Consider the following 26,581-nt stretch of genomic DNA (forward strand, 5'->3'; position numbering starts at 1 on the left):
TGTACCCATCTCTTTTCTTGCCTTGACAGGGTCTATATTTGGAATTTTGCTGGCATTTAATGTCTTGGTGATGGTACTGAGTCAGCCTGAAAATGCAGTTCAGTGAGATGTCTTGCACTGTTATGGTGGTATGAGGAAAACATAGTATTTTTTTTCTAAACATGATTTTCTATGAGGATTCAGATTTAACCTATTCAAATTATTCTCTTGTATAAAACCTGAAGTGACCTATTGTTGATGGTTTTTTCTTCTTCCAACAGATCAGAATGTTCTTGAGTCTGTCTAGTTAGCACTAGTGAAACAGTATTTCTAAAATGGGTCATTTATCACATGAAGAGATTATATTAGCTCCTCCAGTGCAGTATGTTTTTACTATATCACAGGAAAATAATTTTGACTGAAGCACATCAGTGAATTTTCATGGAGATAGGACAGGAATTTGATCATAGTGCTGATCATAAGCTGATATTTGTGATATATATTGGTGTCCACAGACAGTAAAGAAAAGTCTGGGGAAAAGGCAAAATTAGAAAGAGCACTGTCCCCTAGATATCTCACCTTGAGACCTTCTTGTTATCTCATCCTTTGCCAAATGCCCTTTTCATTGCTTCTGTCTTTCCCAGGTGTTTGTTCTTTCATTGACTCATTTTTTAGACTGCATAAGGGCCAGACAGTTTCAAAAAATAATTAAGTCTCTTCTTTTTCAAAAATGCTTGACAGCTTCTTTCCCTCCAAGGTTTAGCAGCAAAATACCACTATTGTGTCATAGGAAAGTCATGATGTGAAATAAAATGCAGTGAATGTTTAGCCTTTAGGGCAAAGAAAGAAAATCTGCCATAGCATTGTAGGTACTTGCTTGCAATTGACTTGAAGCACTTTGGAAGCAGTGCCATTCTCTACCTGACTATTGGCACTCACTCTGTCTGAGCATTACATAAAGAATGGGGCAATTCATGGTCATTGCTGATACAGCACAGCAACTGTACTAAGTGATTTCGCCCCAATTCTAAATATCCATTGCTAAGCCGTGATTATAGGTTGATTATGTAATGAGGTAAAACAATATTAGGACTTTGACAAAGCTTGCACTGTAGTCCATTTATATAAGATTATCTCTGGGATTCAGATAGCTGCAAGTCTGATTTTCAATTTACGTTCCAAAGGATGAATCCTAACTACATTGCACAGCAGGGTGGAGGGCAGGGGATGGGAGGAGATTTTGTCTTTTTTTTTTTTCTGTTTTAAAGAGTAACGTTTATGTCTGTGTGCAAATGTGTCTGACATCAAACACCTTGATTTCCTGAGGGAGCAGAGAAAAGAGAACTGGAATTAGTTTATGTTTGTGTGAAATGACAACCCCAGCTGATGAAACTCCTGCAAAATTAGATGAATCATTACAGCCATCCAAGCAAATGAAATTTCTTTATGTATGACATGACTTTCTGCCTGACAGTTCTGGATTTTGTTTGGTCCTTGGCCACTCATTCCACTTGAAGGGCTGTTTTCTCAGTTCATTTGACAGAATGCATTCCACTTCTCATTAGTTTCTAATTATAGGAGGAAAGAATGTAATGACACTAGACAGTAATTAAAATCTATTACTGTTGTTCCCACCTTCTCTTTGAATTCACAGAGACAAGATTCACCCTAAGAATTTTTTGTTGCTGAAAAATGTCAGTATGTGGAAATGTATTGAGGGAGTGAAGGTGAACTTAGGTGTGTGTGTTTCTAAGGTTCCATCTGTGAGTACTAACAAGTTCAAATGGAAAATGAATGTTAGTGACTGTACGTATTTACATAGAATTTTTTCCTGGTTTGGGAGGCAATTACAAACAACTCATCTTTTTTGTTTGTTTTTGAAGGCAGATAAGCTACTACACTGGCATTAGCAAACACAGGAGGATTTTTAGTGTGCAGGATTAGAGTTCAGATGTGGCAGCAGCATGATGTAATAGGTTGCAACTGCTGTGAGTGAACCATTATGCTCTAGTGTGTAAATAATCTGCAAATTATAGAACCTTCTGCTCCCTTTCCCACTCCCCTCCCACCTAGGAAGCAACAACCCAGGATGAAAGCTCAGTGTCTCATCTCTGAATGGTTATGAGTGGTTAGGTTACTAAATAACCTGTTTGACTTACTGTGATAGAAAATTGGAACAAAGAGTTGGGAAAATGTGAGGATGACAGAAATCTCCAGTAACATGAGAAAGTAGAGAGCCACAATTTCCAGACAACACAAGCAGCTGGGGTGCTGTTCTGTTAGAAACCTTGCTGTGCCTGACACAGTCAGGCATCCTGTGTCCTTGGCTGTTTTGGATGTTATCTGAATACCTAAGGAAAAGCTGTTTGCTTAAAAAAAAATTATATTATAGCTAAGGGCTCAGTGCATGTTTAAAGCAATGACTTGATTTATTTTATTTGGCCTATTATCTTTGTAATAATAAAGGTTTTGGGATACAGGGAAATCAACAATATAAGCAAGTAAGAGATATGCTTTATTATATTTCATTCATTTCAAGGTATCCAGATGGTACACTCGCTTCCTGGCAACATCCAGCCCGGCCTGCTCTTACACACAGGGAGAACTGGAAATAACGGGTTTGTTTCCATACTTCAAAGCGTGAATACACCACATCCCTGGTACTTTAGATCAAACACACTATCAGGATCATGAAATGTCATGAAAAAAAGAATCGTCAAAACTATGTAAATTTTATCATGTTGAAATTTTCAGCAGTTTGCATCAAGGAAAATAAACCACAAAATGGTGGTTGTTTTTGTTTCACAGTGATCATAAAGCACAGCATTTATACTGTATCATGGGTCTACATATTTGGGCTTCCTAGACAACTGTGCAAAGGATGTGTGTGAAAAGGGAGTGTGGGCAACTCCAGGGGTAGTAAGATAAATGTAAGGTGTAAAAATGGGAATGAAGTTAAAGGTGGCACTTTGAGGCCTGGGTTAAAAACTGCTAGCATTAAGTACCTGAAATAACAAAGTTAAAAGCAAATGGTCAATCAAAAGGGACAGACAACTCCCAAAAGGAGTCAGATCTTAGGTGGACTAATTCTCTTCATGGTGTCATCTCAGCTAATCTGATATTAGACATCAGGGCTCTGTTTGTGGTCAATAGATGAGTCTGCGGACTGAACTGCTCCCGTACTGGCTGAACAAGAGACCCACATGCCATCTGTCTACTCTACCGTAGGTTTTCTGAAATTTCAGAAGTGGTTGAAAATTAGGTACAGGCCTATTTGGTGAACACCACAATAGAAGAAAAGAAAGTGTTTAATATTGTCTGTGTAAATAACGACAGACTTATAAGCATACTTGAAAACTCACTTGAAATTAGTGATGTTTAAGGAGCTTTGTGCATGTTCTCGTTGCTGAAATGACTGCACAGGATTAATGCAATTCATAAACCACCACTTCTCAGATTTGCTTTTACGTCTTTATATATTATCTTGCATGGCAAAGGTCATTCTGGAATTCCTCTGAAAGCCTTTCATTCTGAGAGAAGAGGAATTTGAGGATATGGTACACTTAATCTTTGATCTTGATGTTTCCAGTTATTTTCAGAGCCAGGAGACAGTATTACATAACCTGAGGCTGCAATAAAACTTGATGTTTTCTTCTACTTCCTCTCCAGAGGAGATAAAGCATGACTGCATGGAGGCAATGTTCTGCAGGGGAGCTACAGATTTCACAGATTCATTCTGTCTGAACCCCCCAGCAGAAGAAATATTTATACAAGAAAGTACCACTTGAACACCAGCATCTCGCTTCCACTGAATGCACAGGGAGATTACTGGAAAGACAGTACTGTAAACAAAAAGCCTGAGAGATGCTGGGAGGAATACAACATGCTTTATTGCTTGACTTCCAGTGCTTTTTTTTTTTTCTTTTAGGACTTCAATTCCATTTTTTTTTGGCTTCCTTTAAATATTTTAAAAGATTTCATCAACGAATATTTAGTTTTAAACCCCCAGGAAACCAATCTAAGTAACCAAGAAAAGACTAAAGCTCACCCGGGTATGAGATCCTGGAAGGCAAAACATCAAGGAGCAAAAATAGTACAGATCAAACCCAACTTTCTTCACAGCTCAGTGTGATTGGCTGCCAAATGTCATGGGCATCAGAGAGCTAGGGCAGCTCAGTAATAAAAGAAGATGTCTTTGAGCACAAGAACCCAACAAAGATATATAGTAAAAAGTCAATTGGCTTGTTGGAAAACAGCATAGCCCAAAAGTATCTCAAAGAAGCAGTGTGGATTATTGATTAGGACACTGAAGCAGCAGGCAAGATATCTCTGGTCTAGTCCCAGCTCTCTCACTGAACAGCTGCAGCGCTGTAGGACAGCTATTTCTCTTATCTCAACCCATCTTTCCTTCCATGGAGGTTCTTTGGAGCACATGCATACTATGTGCTTCAACAACATCTGGCAGATTCTGCTCTAAACTTACATGGAAATCTTTAATGGGAGTGGTTGAAAAAGAAAAACATAATGTTTTATGTAATTTTATAACATTTATTATTTACGTTTATACTTATATAATATTTTTCTTTGGTTGGTCACACGAAAGAAAACTTGAAAATGTTTGATTATTACTATTATTCTGTTTCTGGTGATACTAAAAAGTACCAAAGTAGGCATGTTCATACAAGGAAGCAAAATAAACTAAACTTAAAAATATTCCTATTTAAAATCAGAGCCTGTAATCAGTGCTATAAGGATTGGTCTGAAACTTTCTGCATTTTCCCAAACATTTTTTTCTTAAAATACAAAGAAAAAAAATGAACTTCATTCAGTTTTCTCATATTCATGTCTTGTCATGTTTCTGGGTTGCCAGAAAAAAGCAGGTTGTATGCTTTGAAAAAGTTTTTTGTACAACATGGAAAGAAGGTGATGTCTATAGATGATAAGAAAATTCAGAAAACAGAATTTTGGAAAAGAATAAAACCCGTCATGCACTGGGGTTTACAAAAAAATAGGAATATTAAAGGTGACATATGCATGAGAGATTTTGTTGTCGTCTAGGGTTGGATTCCTGCACCTTCCACTGAAAAACTTGTCCATACTCAGAAACTGGCTAACCACTAAATGATATGGGTTCTTGAATGCTTATGGTAATTCTGAAGTTCCTGGTACTCCGGATTCTTGCAGGATATCCCTATGTATTTGAAGGGTAATGAAGTAATTCATTTAGTAGTTAATGAAAATGTAAGTAAATGCATAAACCATGTAGTGATTATGCCATTGAGAGAGACAGTTGACAGTTTTCTGTTTCTGTTATCTATGACAGACATAGCTGGCAGCAATACGTAAGTGCAGTTCAAACTTCCGTTATTTGCCTCTGTTGAATAGTGACTTAAAATGAAATTACATAGCAAAAGAGAATTCTGTTTCTTAAAAATTCATTATTTTATCATAAAGGCTTTCAGTGTTGAAAAGCTTGCAGAATTCTGCGGAGAATCCTCCCAATCAGCTTCCCACTTCTGCTTGTTGATGTATTAAGTTCTTCAGAAACCTGTTGTTTAGCTAGATACACAGGCAGGAAGACAGGATGTTCACACACCTTGTTAAACTGAGCTCTAATGTTAACTTCTTGTGTAAGATTTACTGTACTTGTGTAGGAATTTCAGTGCATATCCTAGTATTCGCCTGCATTAGCAGATGAACATGTAAATTGGTTACACCAGGAGCTGCTGTTTGAACGAATCTTGAACATGTCTATGTATGTGTATCGTACATAAGGTGAAAGTAAGAAGGAAGAAGAATAATACACTTTTTGTAACTATTTGTGAAGTTTTAGTATTCATCGATGGTTGTTTTTCTATAGCAATTACCATGGCAAAGGTGGACGAAAGTCTACTTGTTGTTTTCATCTAACTGTTAATATGTGGCTGCCTAGAATTGAAGCTGAGATGGTTGCATTTAACTTCTACAAATAAGTTGAGTTCAGTTGCATTTAACCCTCACAAATAAAAGCAGGAATTAAAAAGTCCATGCTCAGAGTTTGGTCATTCTGGAGAACATATATTCTATTTTGCCAATTTATGCATGCCTGCATATATGTATTTAAGCCTATTTTGTAGGTCCTAACCAGAATTTTGTTTTGTAAAATTCCTCAATAGCAGGGTAAACCCAGTTTCAACTGGTTGGAAGAGCACCTTTTGACCTAAAAGAATGAGTGTGACACAAAAGAAATCAGTTTTCTAATCTGAAATACAGGAATCCTGAAAAATACGCTGTGTTTGGCTATTACAGAGGTCTATATTGCTCAAAAGAACAGGATATTTTTCTTTATCTTGCATGGTCTGATCAAGGCATGGGAAGAGCATGTCTCACTGAATGTATATCTGTTGTCTACCTACTTTCTGAGCTGTACGTGCTGTCTCACACAAGTACATTTTCTCCCATGTGAGCTGTACTTTTCTCTTGCTGTACGGGCAAATGGCTATATGGGAGCAGGTTGCTCCTGTTAATGTATATGTTTCAGGAAGCTGCATCTGCCTTAAGATAGTTGGTGACTACTAGGATTTAGAGCTCTACAGTTACAGTTTTCCGTGAAGTGACCTTAATAAAAGATCATTTATTTGTGTAATATTACATGACATGAAGTGTTGTATATTACATAAATAAGCAATGTATTACATACTGTCTATATTACATATCATACATACACGACTTTTTGAAAGCTTTTAAAATATCATAAATCCTACACACAAAAGCTTAGAATGATTTTCATGAGAAGAATCTGGATCTGTATTTAGGTTCTCTTGTTTGAGTGTAACTTTTTTATTGTCAAAATTTTGAAAACCTCTAAAATTTATTAGAACTGTACTTTTAAACCATAACATCTAGGCAAGTCATTTACTTCTAAAAACTGTATTTTTCAAATGAGAAATTTTGTTTCAGTTTTTCAAATAAGAAATATTCTTCAGTAGATGTCTATTATATTGTTATAAAAGATTGCCAAATTACCTGGAAAAAAGTGCTTCAGAGTTCATATCTATCACTATTAAAAATAAGATGTTCTGTATCATACTTGTGGGGTTTTATAACTACTTAGAACAATTTTAAATAAAAATATCACAGAGGTATTTCTTTTCCAACTCAAGACATTCCTCTAGAAAAGGCTGTTGTGGACCAATGTGTGAGAAGTAAACAGTATCCTCATTCCCCTGCTGTTGGTTTCCTTGAGGACAACGGCCGCTCTGCATGCAGATTCCAAATTGTTTCTTAAGCGTTTTGTCTTGCAGAAGCCAGGTGCAAATCTTCAGCAATGTGCAAATTAATCTTGTTCACAATCACAGCTAACATGTAACAGCAGAAACATCCACTGGCAAAAACAGGTGTTGCAAAATAGTCTAAGGTGTGATTGGTGAGGAAATGAAATGGACAAAAAAACTAGCTCTAATAGAACAGTTATTTGTATGCTAAGAAAGGAGATGGCAAATGTGTTTGGGTGTATTTTTAACCTCTTGAGCTTTCTAGGAGGATATTATTGACATCAGGTAGAAAGTAAAATTGTTGGAGGAAAGAAGAAGCTGTGAAACCCAGAATTTCTTTAGCTATTAGAAGGGGGGGAAATGTTTTTTTTTTTAAATCAGAGAACAAGAAGAAATAAAGACACTGAAGCAGAAGGAACTGCATTATAGTTAAATAGTAAATGTAGAGTTAAAAGAGTAGAAGGTGTTGAGATAGTGAGAAACTATGCAAAATGGTGAACAATGAGGTGATTTTCTAAAGTTATATTTAATACCAAAAGCAAGAGTAAGACGGGCCATAGGCCTGCATTCAACAGGCCTGAAGGGAAGAATAGAGGTGAAGAGGATGCTTAGTTTGAAGATCATGTCTCAGAGGAGACAGCTATGAATCATGAATAATTTATAACCAGTTATGCTATTTGAAGTCAAATGGATGTAAAAAAAATTCTTTAAAGACTACAGATACCATCTTGAATTTTCAGTTACCAGCTTCACAGGAATAAAGGTAGATCTTCTAGGGGTATGTAATCACCCTAGTCCAAAGCCTACAAGGTATTTAAATGGCTTGCCCTTTTCAAGATCAGACCTTTGAAGAACTATTTAATTCTCAAATAGACATATTCAGGGTAACGTTCACAGCTACTACAAAACAGTTTCCCTTGTCTCCATCCCACATTGCAGTGTGAATACCATCACATCATATGTTTTCAGACCAGGAAGTGCAACCTCTTAATCTTTTCTTAAAAGTGAGGTTATAACACTGCGAATCCCATGGGTAATATCTTTTTAAGACTTTCCTCTTTTAACCTTTGAAAATGTTATGTCCTGGAAAGCTTTTAAAAATGAACTGGCAATTCTGGATCTGAAACACTGTGTGGCATACAGAGAAGGATGCATTTGGAGTCCCACAGGACTGTGGTGAGGGAACTGTGGATTGTGCTTTAACTTGTAGGCTGGAGTGTACACTACACATTGGTGATTTAATACGGAGTCACTGAAAGCTAGATCTCTGTAAGGTTTCCTGCATTGCTTTTAAGAAATTCAACTGCTGCGTTTGTAACTCCACAGAGAGACAAGACTACAACTGATACTAGGTACCAGAAAAGGTCAATATGCTTGACAGAGTCATCCAATGCTTTTTGCATTTATCTTTCTGTGGAAGTTGCTGCCATAAAAAAGGCCTGAGATGATAGGTTGGATGCAGAAATGATGCAGTGGTCATTCGTATCTTGCAGGTGTAGCTTGTTATAGAGATTCTCTGTGACACAAAGTTAGTCGTGATGTTACCTCAGATGCCATACGAGAGAAGGATACTCAAAACCAAAGAGGCAAAGCAATAAAATTGCAAGCAATAACTTCTTACACCAAATGAAACTATATTTGCTTTGAAGGGGCTCATGAATTTCCTGGAAGGGATGTGGATATGGAAATGCCATCCAGTTTCCTTCAAGAAACCATCAATCCTACCAGGCAAATGCAGCACTCCTCCACGGCGCTGTGCCCAGCAGCAGGCCTCCCTTCTGGTTCAGCTCTGCTGGCCCCGCTCCCTAGCAAGTACTTTGCCATTCATATGCCATACGGCAGGTGGGAGAGAAGGAGTAGCCAGAGCCAAGAGATTTAAAATACTTCACTGTGTTAAAATACTTCAGTAAGGTGAAAAAGAGAAATCAGAGGTTGGTTGTTTTTGTCATAATTTTGGTTTTTACCATCGAAATGACAGCAGTGTTCTCCAATTGCATCCCAACAGTTCCCAGACAGTTGGATTTTAAACATTTTATTAGTTCTAGAAGTTGAATAAGTTCAAAAGAAGATGACAGATGGTGGGTTTTGAAAAATACATGATTTACTGATATAGTTTCCTCCCTGGTTCTTGATCCTAACAACTCTATGTGAACACCTTTTTCAGCAAAGGAAATGTTTGAAAAAATGAACACAAGTGTAAACAAAGTTCTCCAAGCAGCTTTCAACATGCAACAACTTATTTGTTGTTTAGTTGTATTACTATGAGCTAGCAACCCTGATCTTGGCTTAAAATTCCACTATCATAGAAATTATATCTAGAAGAATAAAGAGTTTGTATCCCCCAAGTTTGCGTTCCCCAATTATTGAATTGTAGAATTACAGCTTTGCCATTTCAAAAATAATATTCCTTATTGCCCTTTTCTGAAAGGCTACTTTTTCCTTTAAATTTATATTTACATTGTATTTTAAGCTTTGTACATGGGTTGTACCTGTGGCACTGAATTCAAATAGGCATATTAACAATTATAATACATTTATCTTTGATTTTAGGTAGTACAGGTGGAATAAAGTGCTCTCATTTAACTAACCTAGTCTAAAGCGTAGGCTTTATATATGAAGAACTTTAGCTTGGGCTGAATTTCCTCATTTTCAGAGGTGCTAGAATAAAATATTACTTTAAGAACATTTCTATGTACAATTTTTGTTCTCGAGTGTGCTAGAGAACCTTCATACAAAAGTTCAGTATATATTAGAAAATTACCATCTCTTTAATTCCACACACCAAATCCAAACTATTTATCTGAGCCGTGCATAAAATAATTGCCGTTCTTCAACCTGCAAATATTAGGCTGAACACTTTTCAGATTATTTCAGTTGTTTCCTGATTTCAGTTTCATTCCCAATATTCTCATTGGGATATTTTGGCTTGTAGAGCTTGAGTCCCATCCAGAGGCTGGAATTACAATGGGTTGTGAAATGTAATTAGAAGTGAAACAAATAATGAATAGCCCTTTTTTATAAGCCTGAAAACCTGTACTTGTTTACACTTTGGTTAAAACTTAGGGAAGCATATTGCTTTTTATCCTGTTCCTCCAAGAGAAATCAAGGTTATATTATTTCAGGCCCTCCTTGTTTATAATTCTGAGAATACTGATCAATTATAACTGTTAAAACAGATGTTACAAATCTCAAAAAGACAGGCAGAGGGATTTGAGGGACTTCTACAATGCTGCCCTTCTGCTTTCCACAACATCATCCACTCTTCTTTCCAAGAAAGGTTAAGGCATGAGTTTGGTTCTTTTTAGACTCCAGAGAAATGACTTAGAGAACACCTGCGAGGAATGCTTCAGCTGTTGAAAAAGCTTAAATTGGCATTTACATGTTCATTAGACAGTGGGGAATTCTGCCATGAGATACAAATCTGTGAGAAATCAGCCCTTCTGCTCACAGAACTATTTATTTTTCTTGATTCTCCCTAGAGAAAATCTTTTACCACACCAGGAAACAAAAATCCATTTTAAACTTTTAAGGACATGGCGTTAGGAATTGGGTGGGCCAGAAAGAAAGAGATAAGAGGTGGAGATTTTTTTCCTCTCAACTGAGCAGCCTCGTCAGCACAGTATTATGTTTAGTGGGTACAGTTAGCTGTAAAGCTACCTAATGGAGAAGAGGTGGGTACCAAAGCTGGCAAACTCAGTGGGGGAATGTCTGCTTGTGCTTGCTTTCTACTTGTTTCAGAACATAACCTGAGCTGTGGTAACAACTGAGAATATAAAATGATTCATCTTCCTGCACAGGATAGGCACTACTACATCTAATGACGTGCCAGCCGGCTTATCCTAGATCAGCTGGCTGGTAGGAAGTTCAACATCAAAAGTCTTAGTCATTACCTGAAATAATGCTACCACAACCGACGAGACTATGTTCTAACACAAATTGCCATACCCTCTGTGGGAGGATACTGTGGTACCTTTCCTCCCAGGGGCACTGGTGGGATTTGCTCTTGCATATAAAATGAACCATTTCATGACTTCGGAGAAATGTTTTGTTTCCATATTCCAGTATTCAGAGGGTTGATCTTTTCTTCCTTCACTTTTCTTCTCTGACTTACAGAGCCATTATGGGTTTTTAATATTTGCACTATTTGCTAGTAATAAATTCTCCCAGTGAAATTCTTTGCTTTTCTTGTCAACAGAGATAGAGTGTCTCTCTCAGAACGGAAGGATATCATAGATTTCCTATACCTATACTTGAAAGATGACTTCTTTTTTTCTGCAGTATTGTTAAATGTAGTCATATAGGTTTTGACAATTATTTTTAAAAAATAATAGAGTAATTTATTTTCTTCGTATTCAATAATATTCTTGTTTTTCCCAGGATGACAACAAATGGTGAGAGTTATTCAAGAACTCTTATTTCATACTCAAAGCCTTAGCAACAGAGCAAACATACCCAGAGTGACAGTATACTGTCATGAATTGCTCTGGTTATGGCTATTGCACTTATACAACCAAAGTTAAGATACGCAGTTCCAAGACATTGCTGTTTCACTTTATGATTTTGCAGCAGGAGCAATCGAATAGCTCGGTTCCAGACCAGTAGTTTGCTACAGTGATACAAGAAAGGAAATTTTGGTAAACTACAAGGGTGGTTGTCAGTATTCAAACATGTTGTATTTTGTTTTTAAATGTTTGAATAACAATAGAATATGACCTAAGAAATCTCTACTGGCTATATATTTTTGTATTTTGCATAACTAGAAAAGGGATGCTGAATGGACAGGGTGTGAACTCATTTTAGGGCTTTTGGAGGAGGGCAAGGGAAGAGAATTGTTTGGGGTTTTTTTAACCTATACACTCACAGAACAGAAGCAACCTTGTATGACTGTTACCTACACAGTATGACTCTACTTACTCTTCAAACTCATATTCTCAAGACTAAAAAAAGGAATTGAACTACATTCAACAAGAACACACTATTTGAGATAGTGAAGCTTTTTTGTCATTTTCTCGATTCTTAGAACTGTATACAAGAAAGAAAAAATAGCAATTTGCTGACTGGTTTCATGATCATTTCTAGTTGCTAGCGTTAAGACACACAAAGGGTGCTGTGGTACTTTATGCATTAAATCTTGAAAAATATTTTAAAATTGTTATGTAGGGCATGATACAAGAAAGTATTATTACATAAATTTTATCCTGCAGCTCTTTAGCCTTAATTATGCAGGCTTCTTGAGAGCAGCAAAGAACTCACTTAATAGACTGGATCACTTTTTGAGATAAGTGGCATATTTATAGCTTCTATAATGTACATCAAAATGAGGACGATTATGCCTTGTTTAAAACGGCGATGTTAAAACACACACTATTTACAATTAAGAATTGGTTTTAACAATGAAAATGAAGGAGTTAATGTTTGTGAAACATAAAATGATGATGACAAATATTTGAACATTACTGCCATGCTTAACATTATGCTACTATATTCCTCTGTGAGAATGTTTTGCCGACATTATAGGATGGTTTTATGGAATTTTAGATAACACATATCTAAAAATGTAAGAGGAACATTTTATAATCATTAGGTACTGCAGAGAGTTTTAGAAGTTTGTACATACTGTACATGTTTTCATTTAACACCCTAGTCTATTTTCTTTTTGTTTCTCTTCCTTCAATACAAAAAATTAAAAATCAGAGCTCATTGGGAAGGTCTCTTTAAACTTAGTAGTGTTAAGTATAATTTGCTTTTTCCATGGGATGTTTGGCTGGATTTGAGTATTAATAGCTCCCATCAACGCTGCCTAACTCAGATACTCTTGTTACACAGACTTATATGTCTTACTTCCACTCAGCCTTTCAATTATGTCTATTCAAATACAGTGACAGCCTCCTCCAACAAAACAGCATCTTAGATAAGTAGGTTACTAAAAATGCTATGCAATGACATGAGATTGAGAAGCTAGAAATTGCACTTGGAAACTGAAGGGATTTAACTGTGTAAGAACAGCCTTGGAGGCATATGTTTATTATTTAGGACATATATGTGCCCCAGGCAAATCCAAACTTATTTCAAATTAACTATCCCTACACTATACACACCGTGAACATTAAGCTGTCATCACCTTCAAACATCCTTAAGAAATTTGGTTTTCTCCATTTGAAAGAGCAGGAAGATGATGAGTAAGGTAAGACCAGTGAAAAAAAAGTGAAAGAAATTATCTTAAAGTCATTGTGGTACAAACATTTTTTATTTTTTTAACACAAAAACGGTCTGGAAGTGAAACATCAGTTGAGGAAATTGACCATCAGTGCTATGCTAATCAATTTACAGGTAAGGGACATTACCTTGTGACTCTACAGCTGAAAGGCTGAAATACTCAGGAACCCTCCAGTTTATCACAGAATTGCTTTACAGTTAATTATTTAAACAGCACAATAAAACATTTATTTATTTAAATAAGTAATTTAAACATACTTATTCACTATGCAGAAAACACTTCTGAAAATGCTTAATATTCAGAGTTATTTTAATGCTAAAATAATTGCGAATATACATTATTCTTTAACTACTAAGGCATTGTTATGAATCGTATTCAAGCAAAGATTTCTCACCATAATTCATTATAGTTAGATCTAGCTTCAGTTGCAAAGAGTGGAATTATAGTGATTTTCTCTGTGATATTGAACAGCTTCTGTGAAAGTCAATCAGTGGATGCAGTATGATGATTTCATTAACAGGAATTAAAAAAGGGAGTTGGGAGGTTAGTATGCTTTGTCTTAGAGTCATCAGTACTTATGAAGATATATTCATAGGGGCATTAGAGGCATCACAAATAATTGTACATGTATTTGCAGGAAAGGCTTTAGGACATAGAATCACTCTCTTAATTTGCTGATTTTATAAAATTTTAAAAATTCAAAATTATGTTATTTCTTTATTTTTAATAGTTTAAATTTCCTAAAAGGTCTAATTATTTTCTTGCTATTAAATGACAAATCTTATTTCTTAAAGCCACTGTTCTGTTATATCCACAAAACTATATTTATTACAAAAAAAATCTTGCCTTTAACGTCTGTGCTTTTGCAATTACCCTGCATTAGGTTCGGTGGAAATGCTTGTGAGATTCCACATTATCCCTTATTCTCTAGTTACTTGTATAGTAATCCTTTTCATCCTTACCTTATTCTCTGGTTACTTGTGTATTAATCCTTTTTATCCTTACCTGACCTTTCTAAAGCTCAGTTTGAGCTGTAGTGAGCAGTGCTTTCAGATATGGCAAACCTTCAGAAAGACAAACTCAGAAAAATAAACTTGACCCTCAAGAGTGTCTGTTCCATTGGGAAGTTGTACTGGGGTGGGTTGAAAGAGATTTCAGGACCCAACAACCCTTTTCTTCAAGGACAGTCCTGATTGCATTTTTCTGGGATTACTCAGTTGGCATTGAGTCTAGGAAAAACTGAGAGTAAAAAAAAGGCTGAATTACTGTCTCTGGAATCTTAAGAAAGCCTTTAACCCCTTTCAAAAGATAAAAAATAATCATCAAAGTGCCTTTCAACTCCTTATATGATCAGTTAGAAGCAGGTGAATTTGAATGCCTACACCTGAAGCTATACACATACAAACCTGAACAGAAAAGTCAGATTCTTTCAATTTATAATAATTTTAAATATATAATTCCACAGGAATAGTGGGATTTTTTCCTGCCCATTAAACAAGAAAGACCTAGCCTGTCACTGTGAAAGAGAGAACAAAGTTGAAGAGTCTTTGTGCTCTGTATGCTTTTTTGTGTTAACACCAAAGTGGTGATGACCGTTCAATCCACAATCACAGATCTGATGCTACTGCCACGGCTTGGTGGTTCTCGCTGCTTACGGTCAAGCTCTTTCCAAGGAGTCTTACAGCAGCTAACAGCAGTATGGAAACGTATTTCACATGGGTGCAGCTATGCTTGCCACATAAACTGGGAAGATCCTTTTTATTGTGGTCATAACTGAGCACAGGGCAGAAAAACAGGCCAAAACTAGCTATTAATTGTGTGTATTACTTGGACCCACAGGCTTTCTTGTTGGATATGTCATTTGTGGTAAATTCCCTGCTGCTCAGCCTATATGGTTAAGGTGGCATGGATTTTTCTGTTGCTCTGCTGTCACAGGAATGGGTCCATAGTGATTTCAAAAACAACTGCAGACCAGATGATGAAGAGAGAGGTGTTTGGATGAATAAAGAAAGTGGGAAGGCAACTGTGCAGATTTTCTCAGGTCTTTTGATTTGCTGCCAAGGGCTGAAGCAGCCAGTACAGGAGACACCTGAATGCAGTTGACTCGAGTCCTCCCAAGGCGTTCCAGGAGAGGCCTCTGTCCTGCTTACCTGCACCTCATTGTCTGGTTTCTCAGGAAGCCTTCAGCTTGTTTCTGTCATCTTGTCTGCTTCACAGGGATTATATAAAGGTGAATGGTTTGAAAGTGTTCTGGTAAAGTGCATGTACATAGATCTTGGATGTCTGTGTGATGGGGAGGATCCAAAAAGCCTGCTTACTGAATTAGTTCACTTATGCAGCCATGTGAATTCACCTATAAGTACTCATTTGCCACACAATTAACCAACTTGGATGAGAAAATGTGGAGTGTACAATAGGTATGGGAGGGAGGGAATTGTACTACATCTTTACTCTTTGAAGACATGATCCTAAAATGTAGACTAATTATTTTCAATGAACAGACTTTTCGGTAGTTATAACTTTAGCAACCGTTCGTTAATTGCTGTGGTTTGCTGAATGACTGAACAGATATGAGTATCTAGATTATTTGAGAAAAGTTTGTTGTTCATATTCGATAAATGTTTGTTATTCATTATCCTTCAAAAAATATGCAGGAGTAGTTACCTTAGACTGTTTTTTTTCCCCGACAGCGATATCAAACTGTTGTAGGCTACCACCATAACAAAAATCCTGCTCCTGCTCACAGAATTGTCTGTAACCCTTCATGATGGTGGTATATGAAATTTAAATAACTCATCTTCTCTTGTATTTTCTTTCAAATAATTATATGTTGGGTATGGTAATGTTAAACAGTGGTTCATGTGAGTTAAAATAAGGGAGAGTTTAAATGAAAAAAGAGTAGTTTATAAGCAAAAATATTCCCTGGTGCTCTTTTTCTGGACGGGTGATAAGAATATTTATATTAGAAGTAAAATCTCAAGGTATAGCTGTTAAGATATTTTAAGGTTATCTTAAGGATATTAGCTTAGAGCTGAGGATTTCCTTTGAAGCAGCAAATATAAAAATAATTCTTTCAGTCCATTGTGTCTTCCTACTGCTTGAAATGTTTCACTGTCCTACAGAGACAGTATTCTTTTAGGAAATATATTTAAGGTAATAATTTTTTATAGCTTTTCAAAAAACAAGGATATTGAGATAAATACCCTCCTAAACCATAAAGAGAACAATAAAGATACACAGAACAATTTAATAGCAGGATGAGTTTCCTGACTTAAAGCTTATGTCATCATTTGCTCCTCCACAAAGTGGATACAAAGTATGTTTAAATTCTGCCAAAAGCAAAATGCAGGTACTAGTATCTTGTACCTATTCACTAGCTCAAAAACTTCAGACAGAGGATGTTTTCAATTCTCAGAGGGATCTCCCTGACAATGCCATATGCTATTATCAACCCATACTAGAACCTAAAGGTGTGCATGGGACTGTCAGGGATTTCTAGGCACAGTGGTAATCCACCGATGGCCATTTTTTAATGTCAGGGCTATTTCCCAACACAGATCTTCAATTGTGATATGCACCTGTCGTATCATATTTTGACTTAATAAAGAAGCATAGGGAGAAGACTTCTGGGGTTTTTTTGAGCATTATGAAACCTCTGGGGACTGCATGCCTACCAACAGTTCAATTCATTATGATACAGCATTACAATAAAGTATGAAAGTCTGCAAATATGTCCTTTTTCAAAAAATGATAGCCTTGACCACGTTTTCTTGATAAAACAGGCCTGGATCTATGTATGTATCTTAATAGATGCATAGCAAGGTAAATATTTAATTAACAATTTGACACTGTTTATCAATTAGGAGCAATACACCGTCTCTACTGCACAGTTCTGATTAGCTCTGTAAAACACAGAACAAGAAGGAAATAAAAAGGAATTTACAGATATTGGCTCACCAGACTCGTGGATCCTGTGCAGCTTGTTGAATTGCTATTTTTTGATTAGCCTTATAAGGCCTTTGTATCTAATTAAAAATTCAGGATAGGCTCTGTGAGTAAGAAATAGACAATGTCTGGTCTAAAAGAGGAACTACACAGTCACAGAAATGAACTGGGAATACTGGAAGCTCCCTCTGTCCTGAATAATTACACGTTCACAAACAGTTTTGCATACAATACAATATTTTGTACATTCAGAAACACTGGAATAGTGAGTAGAAATGCAGTTTGTCTGGTAATTTTATGAAACTCATAGAAACTTATTGATGGAAAGAATTTCAAGATATAAGCTAGTCCTTTCTTCCTGGTCTGAGGTATGATTTCATAAAACCTCTGATTTTAGGGTTTCTACAGTCTCCCTAAATAGTATGTGCCAGTGCTGATTATTGTTATGGTTTAAAAACAGTATGTTTATTTTGCTCCTTTGATCACTAATTATATTTTCTTCCAGACTATTTCCATACTTCCAAACATTTCCACAGCTTATCTTTCTCGCTAGTCAAATCTGAGTTGAGAGAGTTCTCTAGAAAAACTTCCCTGTAGTCCCTCCTAAGCAATAGACACCTTTTGTTATATACAGTGATTCTAGCTAAGCTCTATAATATTTTCATTTTTATATCCAAAATGTGAAGAACAACAGCATTTGCTGATATCATTCACAAGAGGTGGACTTGCTGGACTGTTTTCTCACCTAATTTGTTTCTTATTTTTAATCCACAGTGAATATAAAAGGTCATGAATTAGGTATAGAATAGTTTTTAAAGCAAAAAAGAACCGACATTCATTTTAATTAAATGTATTCTGAAACACTAAATGAGAATATGGAGGATGGAAAAGCAAGTTCTGTGCTAGAACAGTAATTTTTGATTTTCTTCTCTTTATTATTGCCGCTTATTGTGTGATACAACTCTTTTTCTTCGTATGCCAAGTGTCCACTTTGCCACATTTGCCAGCTAGTTTTACATTTGTCCCTTGTATAGATCGTATATCTAATAAATCACACCCCCTTAAATAATTGAAGACATTGTAAGCATAACATAAATTCTGAACACGTTAGTAAAGCAACTGGCTTTGCTATGCAACCTCAGCATTAGGTTTGAAGTAGGATTTTGTAAATCTGATGCTTTCTTTGTGAGGACTACTTATGGCAGCATCCATCCAAATTTGAGAAGTTAGTGAATTTCTATTCTCTAGACTTTTCCATTAGTTCATCCCTTTTTTATTTGGAGAATCTCACTACCTTTCAGTGGATGAGGCCTTACACTGCGAGCAAAAACATCACACAAGAGAAATGGTTGTTTCTTAATCAAGGACCGAGATATGCACTGTTTGGGCAGTGATTACGAACACACTTCAATAATACAATAAGTCTTAACCCCACCTCAATTTGTAAGTGTGTGAGGTCAACTGTAGTAGATCGTATAACTCAGATGATATCATGTCTTAGCATGCCCTTTATTGCAACTAGTCTAACCTGAACCACTGCTGTTTACACAGCCATAGGTTGTAGAGAAAAAGCAAAAAATATACACAGGTAATATATTATTAAAAGTACAGACTATTCAGTCATTTTAATGAAACATTCATAGGGCAGAAGGTTCAGAGTTAACTTTTCTCAACAGTCCCTGCTATTAATGGACAGTGGATTCTATTAACTAAGTAATTTCTTATTTTTTGGTCTGTGACTTTTGAAGAAAATTAGTGACATGTGAATGTTCAGTTTGGAGAGAAACAAGCTGATAATTCAGGATGACTCACTTCAGATAAGAGAAACAGTCAGGATGGTTTGTAATATTCCTGTTGCTTTTTTTCTGCTATTATCTGGATTTACTAGCTGATCAGGGACAGAATTCTGACATCCCCATCTTGTATTTCTGCAGTGCATGCAAAGGAAGAGCAGCAGATAAATGTAGTCACTTCAGGAAGTCCGTCAGATTTTATGAAACTTAGACTCAAAGAATCTTTGTCCTTGCCCGTAGCTCAGCCCAGATCTCAACATTCAGCTAGGGCAGGACAAAAAGAGAGTTTGTAGTGACCAGGTTCTCTGCTCCAGTCACCAAGCAAGCATAGCCCTCAAGGACTAGAATGTGTTAGTCACTGGGAGGCATGAAGCTGGAAACAAGCATTTGTTTTGAAATGGAGTAAATGAAGGTAGGGAAAGTTTACTCCCATTTTAAATGCCTTAACACTACTCCCAGGCTCCTTCTGTTCTGTAACTGTTCAATCTCATATTCTGTAATTCTCCCTTCTTGTGTTCAGGTTTCTCTGGTTTCTGTTGTCATCTAAATTTAGTTTTGGGGAAGACTTCTTGGAGTTATAGTATAGTCCTCTTTCTAAGGTCTCATTAATCTTTCCATGGCCTCCTCTGCTGTACCTCAGCTCATGTCCCTACTGAAGCATTGGCAGTGGCACTGTCATTAGTTTGTACCTAAATTCTATTATACGCAGCACTGCAATTAGTTGCATAAAGTCTCGAGACTTATTTTGGGTATATGGGCATTCAAACATTTAACTTGTGTACTCAGACTGCACATAGATTGCTAATAAATCTATACACTTGGAATATTTTTCTTGTCTTTTCTTCTGGGGAAACTCTATTGAAAATGTGTGCGTGTAAGAGAGTAATTATAGTAAAGTATGGGTCTGGCTGAGGAATATTGGACTTAATGTAGTTCTCAGCATGCTAATAAGGCACTTAGGTAAGCAGTGAACACTCTTTAGGTTCTGCCAGCTTTAGCAAAGAGTTCAAAGGAGATAGACCAGATTCATGACAATCCCTATTTTGTTTGGTTTCACGTTATTTTGTTTCTAATTATTTACAATACTGCACCTAGATCAAAATCAAATCTTGCATATCTGTGGTCATAAAAACAAGAGAAGCAAGGAAAATCAAACATAAGATAACTGCAGCAGAAGAAATATATACATAGGACATTTTTCCAAGCTGTACAGCAGGTCTTTGAAAGCAGCTCAGCCGGCTGAGTAACTTTCAGGAGCACTTCTTAGGGATTAAGTGATGACTAGAACGGTTCTTTGTTGCTTTAAAGTGCATGCTAGCTGCTAATAACATTTTGTTTATTAAAAAAGGCAAGTTAAAAGGGCTGATGTGTGTCATCATATTGAAAACTACTGATGCAACGTTAAGGTAGTACTCCAGGTGAGTACTACAAGCTTGAATGGCTATCCCCTGAAAATAGAAAAGGTTTTCTTTGCATGGGAAAGTACCTTTTTGCTTTCTGTTTTTTACTGTTTGTTTCCCAGCATGCACTCTTCACATTAGCAGAAAATTAGAGAGTGCTTTTGATTCACCAGTGTGAGAAGTGCTGAATCAGTGGATCTGAAGCATGTTAAGAATTGATTAATTTCTATCTCTATCCAACAAAAAGTTTACTAGAGTATGACTCAAGCAGAAAAGGAAAGAAAAAGATTAAATAAAAGAAATTTGAATTAAGGCTGAAAGAGTGTTATTTTTCAGCCTGGGCAGGATGAGACCTTAGACCATGCTTGGGTACACTGCTGCCTTTTGCACTTTGCCTGTTGCAGGGTCAGTCTGAGGTGAGATGTATTGCTGTTTATATTTTTGCTTTGAGAGCAGTTCTGCTATGTCATGGCTAACGGTGGTTATTAGCAGCTACAGCTTGCACACACACTGCTCTCTGTCCTCTTTTGCACCTTTATTTTTATTTTCCTGGGAAAATGAGAAAGGTCAAATGCTTTCTTGAATAGCTGATGAAATATCTTCCTCAGCTAAAATGGCAGAAGATGCCATAAGGCAAATGCAGCCACAGCTGGGAGGCTTCATTCCATTTTTGCCCTGCTTATAAGACTAAACATGTCATTGGTGCTTAATGTCCAGTAATTCAGGAGTTAGAACTTGAATTAATTCTCAACGTCTTTGTTTGCATTTCAGTGTAATGCACAGCAGGCTCCTCTCAACTCTAGCGTGTCTCACTCTCCTTTTGAATATAACAGCAATGTTGACCTTTTAGAAATAAAATGGATGGGGATATTTCTGAAGTCAGAATTAGCACAGATGTCTGAATTTAAATCAACGTATGTGCCAGAACAATAAAATAAGGTAAAAATCAGAAGGAACCTAAAAAGAAAAACTGCTTTCATTTCACTGTTCTTTTTGAAAGTAAGAAATCAAAGACAAGGGATATCATGCACATATGAGAACACTAGTATGCAATTCCTCTTTATATCCTTTCTCATATTCGCTGATTTTCTTTCCACTGAGAAATAAAATGATATGTATGTCTAGAAGAATGTATTTTCCTGCTTTATTAGTAGGGATAAAAATTCTATTTTTATTAAATGCTGAGTACTTTCATCATTTATCATTTTAAATTCTATTACTTGTTTCCAAGGAGATAGAAATATGCAGGAAAATCATCTGAGACTCTGAGTTGTAAGGTTGTTCTCTTTAATGAGAGTTGAATGTGTTGTTTTAATGAACAAAATAAACTTGGAGATGCTGTAATAAAGGGGTTGGGACTTCAAATTTAATTTCTGTGCATGACTGTTCTCTGCTTTTGGAAGTTGGAAGGGGCTTGTAAAATATTCAAGTCAGTATCAAATTATCATATAATGGCTCAGCTGTGCTGTTTTCTACACTGAAGCAAGATAGGAAGTTCCCTTGCTCACCCACCCCTTGTAGTAGTGGCTTTCTCCTGACAATTCTAGGTGTTTCTCAGAGGACAGGAATGGACAGTAGACAGCAATTTGTTTTTCTTCCTGTGAGGAATTCTTCAGAAATACTAAAGCCTGGGTGGTTCCATAGGTGTTTAAAAGCCTGTAATAGTTCAGTGAAGTGACAATGCTAAGTTCTAAACAGAGATATTGTTCTTTTTTTTTTTCTTTCTGTTAGTAAAATCCAAAATTAATCTGAAGGTAAATGTTTCAGTTTTCTTACCTGAAGTAGTCTTCACTACCTCAGTTGTGTTTCTTAATCCTGTAAAGGAGAACTGATAAAGCCTCCAGGACCTGGTGTCCCCCACCTCCACTGAGCTGCGCTTCCATTGGTAAATGATCTCTTCTCTTGGGTAGCCATCTTAATGCAATGAAAAATACAGAATGCTTTGTTTCATAGTCATTGCTAGGGTTTTAGTGAACTTTGTGGAGTAAAAGTACTATTTTCTACATCTGAAAAAAACTGGAGAAGCATATTGGAAATAAATTATGTATATGTTCTCAAGTTACTTAGTAGTGCCTTTTACTTAACGTCACATTTTATCTTATTTATTATAAATTAAAATAGCACTTGAGATAAATTTTTCAAAAATGAGTTTTCCACTTTTATGGACCCAATAGGATGCAATTTTGCCCATCCTTCAATTATGGCCAAAAAGTCTGCAGCTGGACCAGGAATTCACACTTTGACCTGACTGCAAAATGTCAAACTCCTGACTGCAACTATTGCAATAGTAAAACACCCATACACAGAGAAAAAGTATCAGGCCGTGAGACCTTGATACTGAAAGTAAAAATTCCTAGTGTTATGATAAGATATAAGCATAAATTAATCAAATAGGTCCCAGGAATTCTATAATTTTTTAATATAGTATTCCTCACGTATATTTGTGAACATATATGATTCATGTACTTGAAAATAAGGTCAAAATAGAACTGAAAGCTATTGGACTATGTCTAGTTAAGAACATAACCCTCACTAGCTCTAAGTATGTAAATAGAAATTTATAATAAGTGGTTCAGTGTGGGTCAGAAAAGGGATATTTCTAAGTGTGTTACTTACAGCTTGAAAATTCCAGGGGGCAGGAATGGGCATCCATTGGGAAGTTGTGTAACTGTAGCTGACACTCAGCATCAATTGTCAGCCTGAGGAGAAAGAGATGAGGGTATACAGGTATAAATGTGAAGTTTGTCCTGAAAGCTACATCATGGCAAGCAAAATGAGATTCTTATTAATATGGAACCTGACAATGAAATATGCATATATATATAATATGTATATATAGAAAGCAAAAGTAAACTATTGATATGTATGTAGTAATTTGGATGTTCCAAACATAGGAAGACATTATGGTTGCTGATAAGCTGTGTTTCTTTTTTGGCTACATAGGCCCTGATCATCTACTTTCTGGACTGTGTAATGAATGAGATATTAAAGCTCTGTTCCTATGCATCTAAAATGGCAGTATTACACATGACTGGCAAATCCATAAGTAGATATACAGGTCATCTCATGAGCACTGACAAATCTCTGTGTCACAGCATACCGTAATGTACTTGGGAAATGTATGTTACGTGACAAAAATTCTATTTCAGAAATGATGAATGGGAGTCCAAATTTAGATATCTGCATCCAAGACGTTCATAGCTAGTGCAAAGGCACTCTGAGGATATACTTAATTTCGTTCCAGAATAACACATTTGAATTAAATCAAAAGAAGAATGTACCAAGTATTTCCACTGAATATCAAGAGAGTCTCCATGATAACTCAGGTGGAGTAGGTGCAATAGACCAGATAGAGACATGTACTTTTAGAAATCAAAAATTAGATGAGATGTATCATCTGATGTGCCTGCTTAAAAACTCTTATAATTTTTCATTCAGTCTCTTAATTGTTCCTAGCCTATACATAGCCACAGCCCTGCCATGAGCTGCATGATACTTGGACTTTAGAAAGGAGGGACAAGGTGGGGTGAGGAAGGGAAAAAGGAAAAGGAGACCAAAAAAAAGAGCAGAGTGATGTTTATTTGTTCCATGAGTCTCTAGGAAAACTGTAGATTTCTGGTCCTTGCTGTCCAAATGAGCAGCCCTGTGAGCTAGATTTGTTTCCTGACTCCTGCATGTAGGTGTTGAATGCAAATAACCCCGAGTCTCATACTGTGTGATGCAGAGGGATGTTACGACCACTAGCCACCAAGTTAATGAAGTCAAATGGAAACTTTTCTACATTAGAGATTTAGGAACAAATCTTTTTTTTTTTTTTTTTGCAACTAAGGGAAGTTCTGTTTGTGACACAGAAGGAGAGCCAGTTCTATGTGCTAATGTTATTGCCCTTTCTTTCTCTTCTTTTTTCCACATCTTCAGTTTCATTTCAAGATAATCATAATGTGGATCCAAAGAATTATTAGGTTCTTTCTTTGGTAGTGCCTTTTCTCTAGTGAAAATCTTTAATGCTGTTTGAGTTTGGGATAGGCTCAGATTTACTGCTGTTTTTTATTTCTTTTCTCTTGTGAAACTGAGTAGATTTCATTCCCCAGCACAAAGCACAGTCCAGGCTTTGAACATCTCCAAGCATGGAGTTTTCTGGGCAACTTGTTCCATTGTTTGACCGTTCTCACAGTAAAAAAAATTCTTCTTGTGTTTAAACAGAATTTGTTGTGCTCATTGCCTCCTGTCCTATCACTGGATGCCATTGAGAAGATTATGTCTCTGCTTTCTTTACCCCTTCCATCACCTGCTTTCTTTACTCCCACCCCCATTACATAGATTGATGAGATCCCCTGAGCCTTCTCTTCTCTAGGCTGAGCACTCCCAGATCCCTCAGCCTCTCCCTGCACTTCAGATGGTCCCAGCCCTTCAGCATCTTAGTGGGCCTTCACTGTACTTGCTCCAGTAAGTTCATATCCCTTTTGTACTGGGAAGCCTACCACTGGACCCAGCACTCCAGATGTATCTTACTAGCACTGGGCAGAGGAGAAGGATCATCTCCATCAACCTGCTGGCAACTGTCTTCCTAATGCAGTCCAGGATGCTGTTTGCCTTTACTTCAAGGGCACTTTGCTGGCTCATGGTGAATGTCCACCAGGATGCCCAGGTCTTTCTCTGCAAGGTGCTTTTCAGCTGTTTGGCCCCCACTCTGTATGGCTGCATGGGGTTGTTCCTTCTTTTGTTCAGTATGACATTTTCCTTTGTTGAACTACATGAGATTCCTGTGGCCCATTTCTTCAGCATGTTGCAGTCCCTCTGAATGGTAGCACAACCCTATGATATACCAATCTCTCCTCCCATTTTTGTATTATCTGCAGACATGCTGAGGGTGCACTCTGTCCCCTTGTCCAGGTTATTAATGAATGTGTCAAACTGTACTGGCCTAGTACACCACTAGTGACTGCTTTCCAGTTGGCCTTCATGCCATTGATCCTAGCCCTTAGAGCCTGGCAGTTAAGGCATATTCAATCCACTTCAATGTCCACTTATTTAGCTCATATCTGATCCTCCTCCACCAAAGGTTAAGTCTTCCTTGCTCCACTCTCCTACTGGTCTCAGGAACCTGGGGTTGCTAAAGGCCGGGTTTTATCAGTAAGGACTGAGGCAAAGAACACGTTGTATACCTTGGCCTTTTTAGTGTCCTTTGTGATGAGGTCCCCATTCCAGTTCAGCAGTGCACCCGCATTTTCCCTACTCTTCCTTTTGCTGAGGATATATGTGTAGAAACCCTTCATGGTTTCATGTCCCTAGTCAGATTTGACTCCAGATGAATTTGGGCTTTTTTAGTCCTGTCCCTGAGTGCTTGGATAGCATGTCTGTATTCCTCCTTGGTCACCTGTCCCTGCTTCCATTTCTAGTACATTTTCTTTTGACCTTTGAGTTTTGTCAGTATCTTTGTGTTGATCCATGCAGTCTGCCTGCTAACTTTGCTTGATTTCCTGCTGGTCAGGATGGACTGGTTTTGAGCCTGGGGGGAGGTGATTGAGAAAATCAACCGGCTTCTCCGGAGGACTCTTCAGGACAGAATCACAGGTCTGTGATGATACTATCACATTTCACTTCTGGGTTAATCCAGGTTGAATCCTTACTGGTGCTTGCTGTGACTCACTAGAACAACTAAGTGTACTATCAGTAACAGGTAAGTGTTTCTAAGTTCTATCAGATGTTTCTCCTTCTAATGAGAAAAATGAGGAGTTTGAAGAGCAAGGTAACAAAATACAAAGAGAAAGTAGTGTAGCTAAGTCCAAATTTAACATTTCAAAAGTGGACCTAGGTTGTTCTTTATGAGGCTAACTTTGATTTGCACTAGATTTCGATTCTGATTATTGTCTCGCCTCTTCTGGTGACGCAATATGTAATGAATGTAAAATAACTATGAAATAAAACTCCTTTTTGTAATTCAGACAGTTGCAATATTAAAAGGTTGTCTTAACCAGAGATTCAGATCTATTT

At 36.9% G+C, this 26,581-nt stretch overlaps 1 protein-coding gene across 5 annotated transcripts in view; it reads right to left on the bottom strand.

The window, feature by feature from the left end:
• The window catches only part of GABRG2 (gamma-aminobutyric acid type A receptor subunit gamma2), a 70,867-nt gene that overhangs the window by 14,853 nt on the left and 29,433 nt on the right, over nt 1-26,581 (bottom strand). For 4 of the 5 annotated variants that reach the window (XM_086471028.1, XM_086471027.1, XM_086471030.1 and 1 more), the window contains 2 exons: nt 23,204-23,286; nt 22,364-22,501 (listed from right to left, as the gene is read on the bottom strand). In XM_086471028.1, coding sequence (XP_086327154.1) covers nt 22,364-22,501; nt 23,204-23,286 — 221 coding nt within the window. Of the gene's footprint in view, nt 1-2,330; nt 2,342-9,907; nt 9,939-22,363; nt 22,502-23,203; nt 23,287-26,581 lie in introns of all 5 variants that reach the window. The other variant, XM_086471029.1, reaches the window with a different exon arrangement.

This window comes from Leptosomus discolor, chromosome 10, assembly GCF_034619465.1.
Source record: "Leptosomus discolor isolate bLepDis1 chromosome 10, bLepDis1.hap2, whole genome shotgun sequence".
NCBI lineage: Eukaryota > Metazoa > Chordata > Aves > Leptosomiformes > Leptosomidae > Leptosomus > Leptosomus discolor.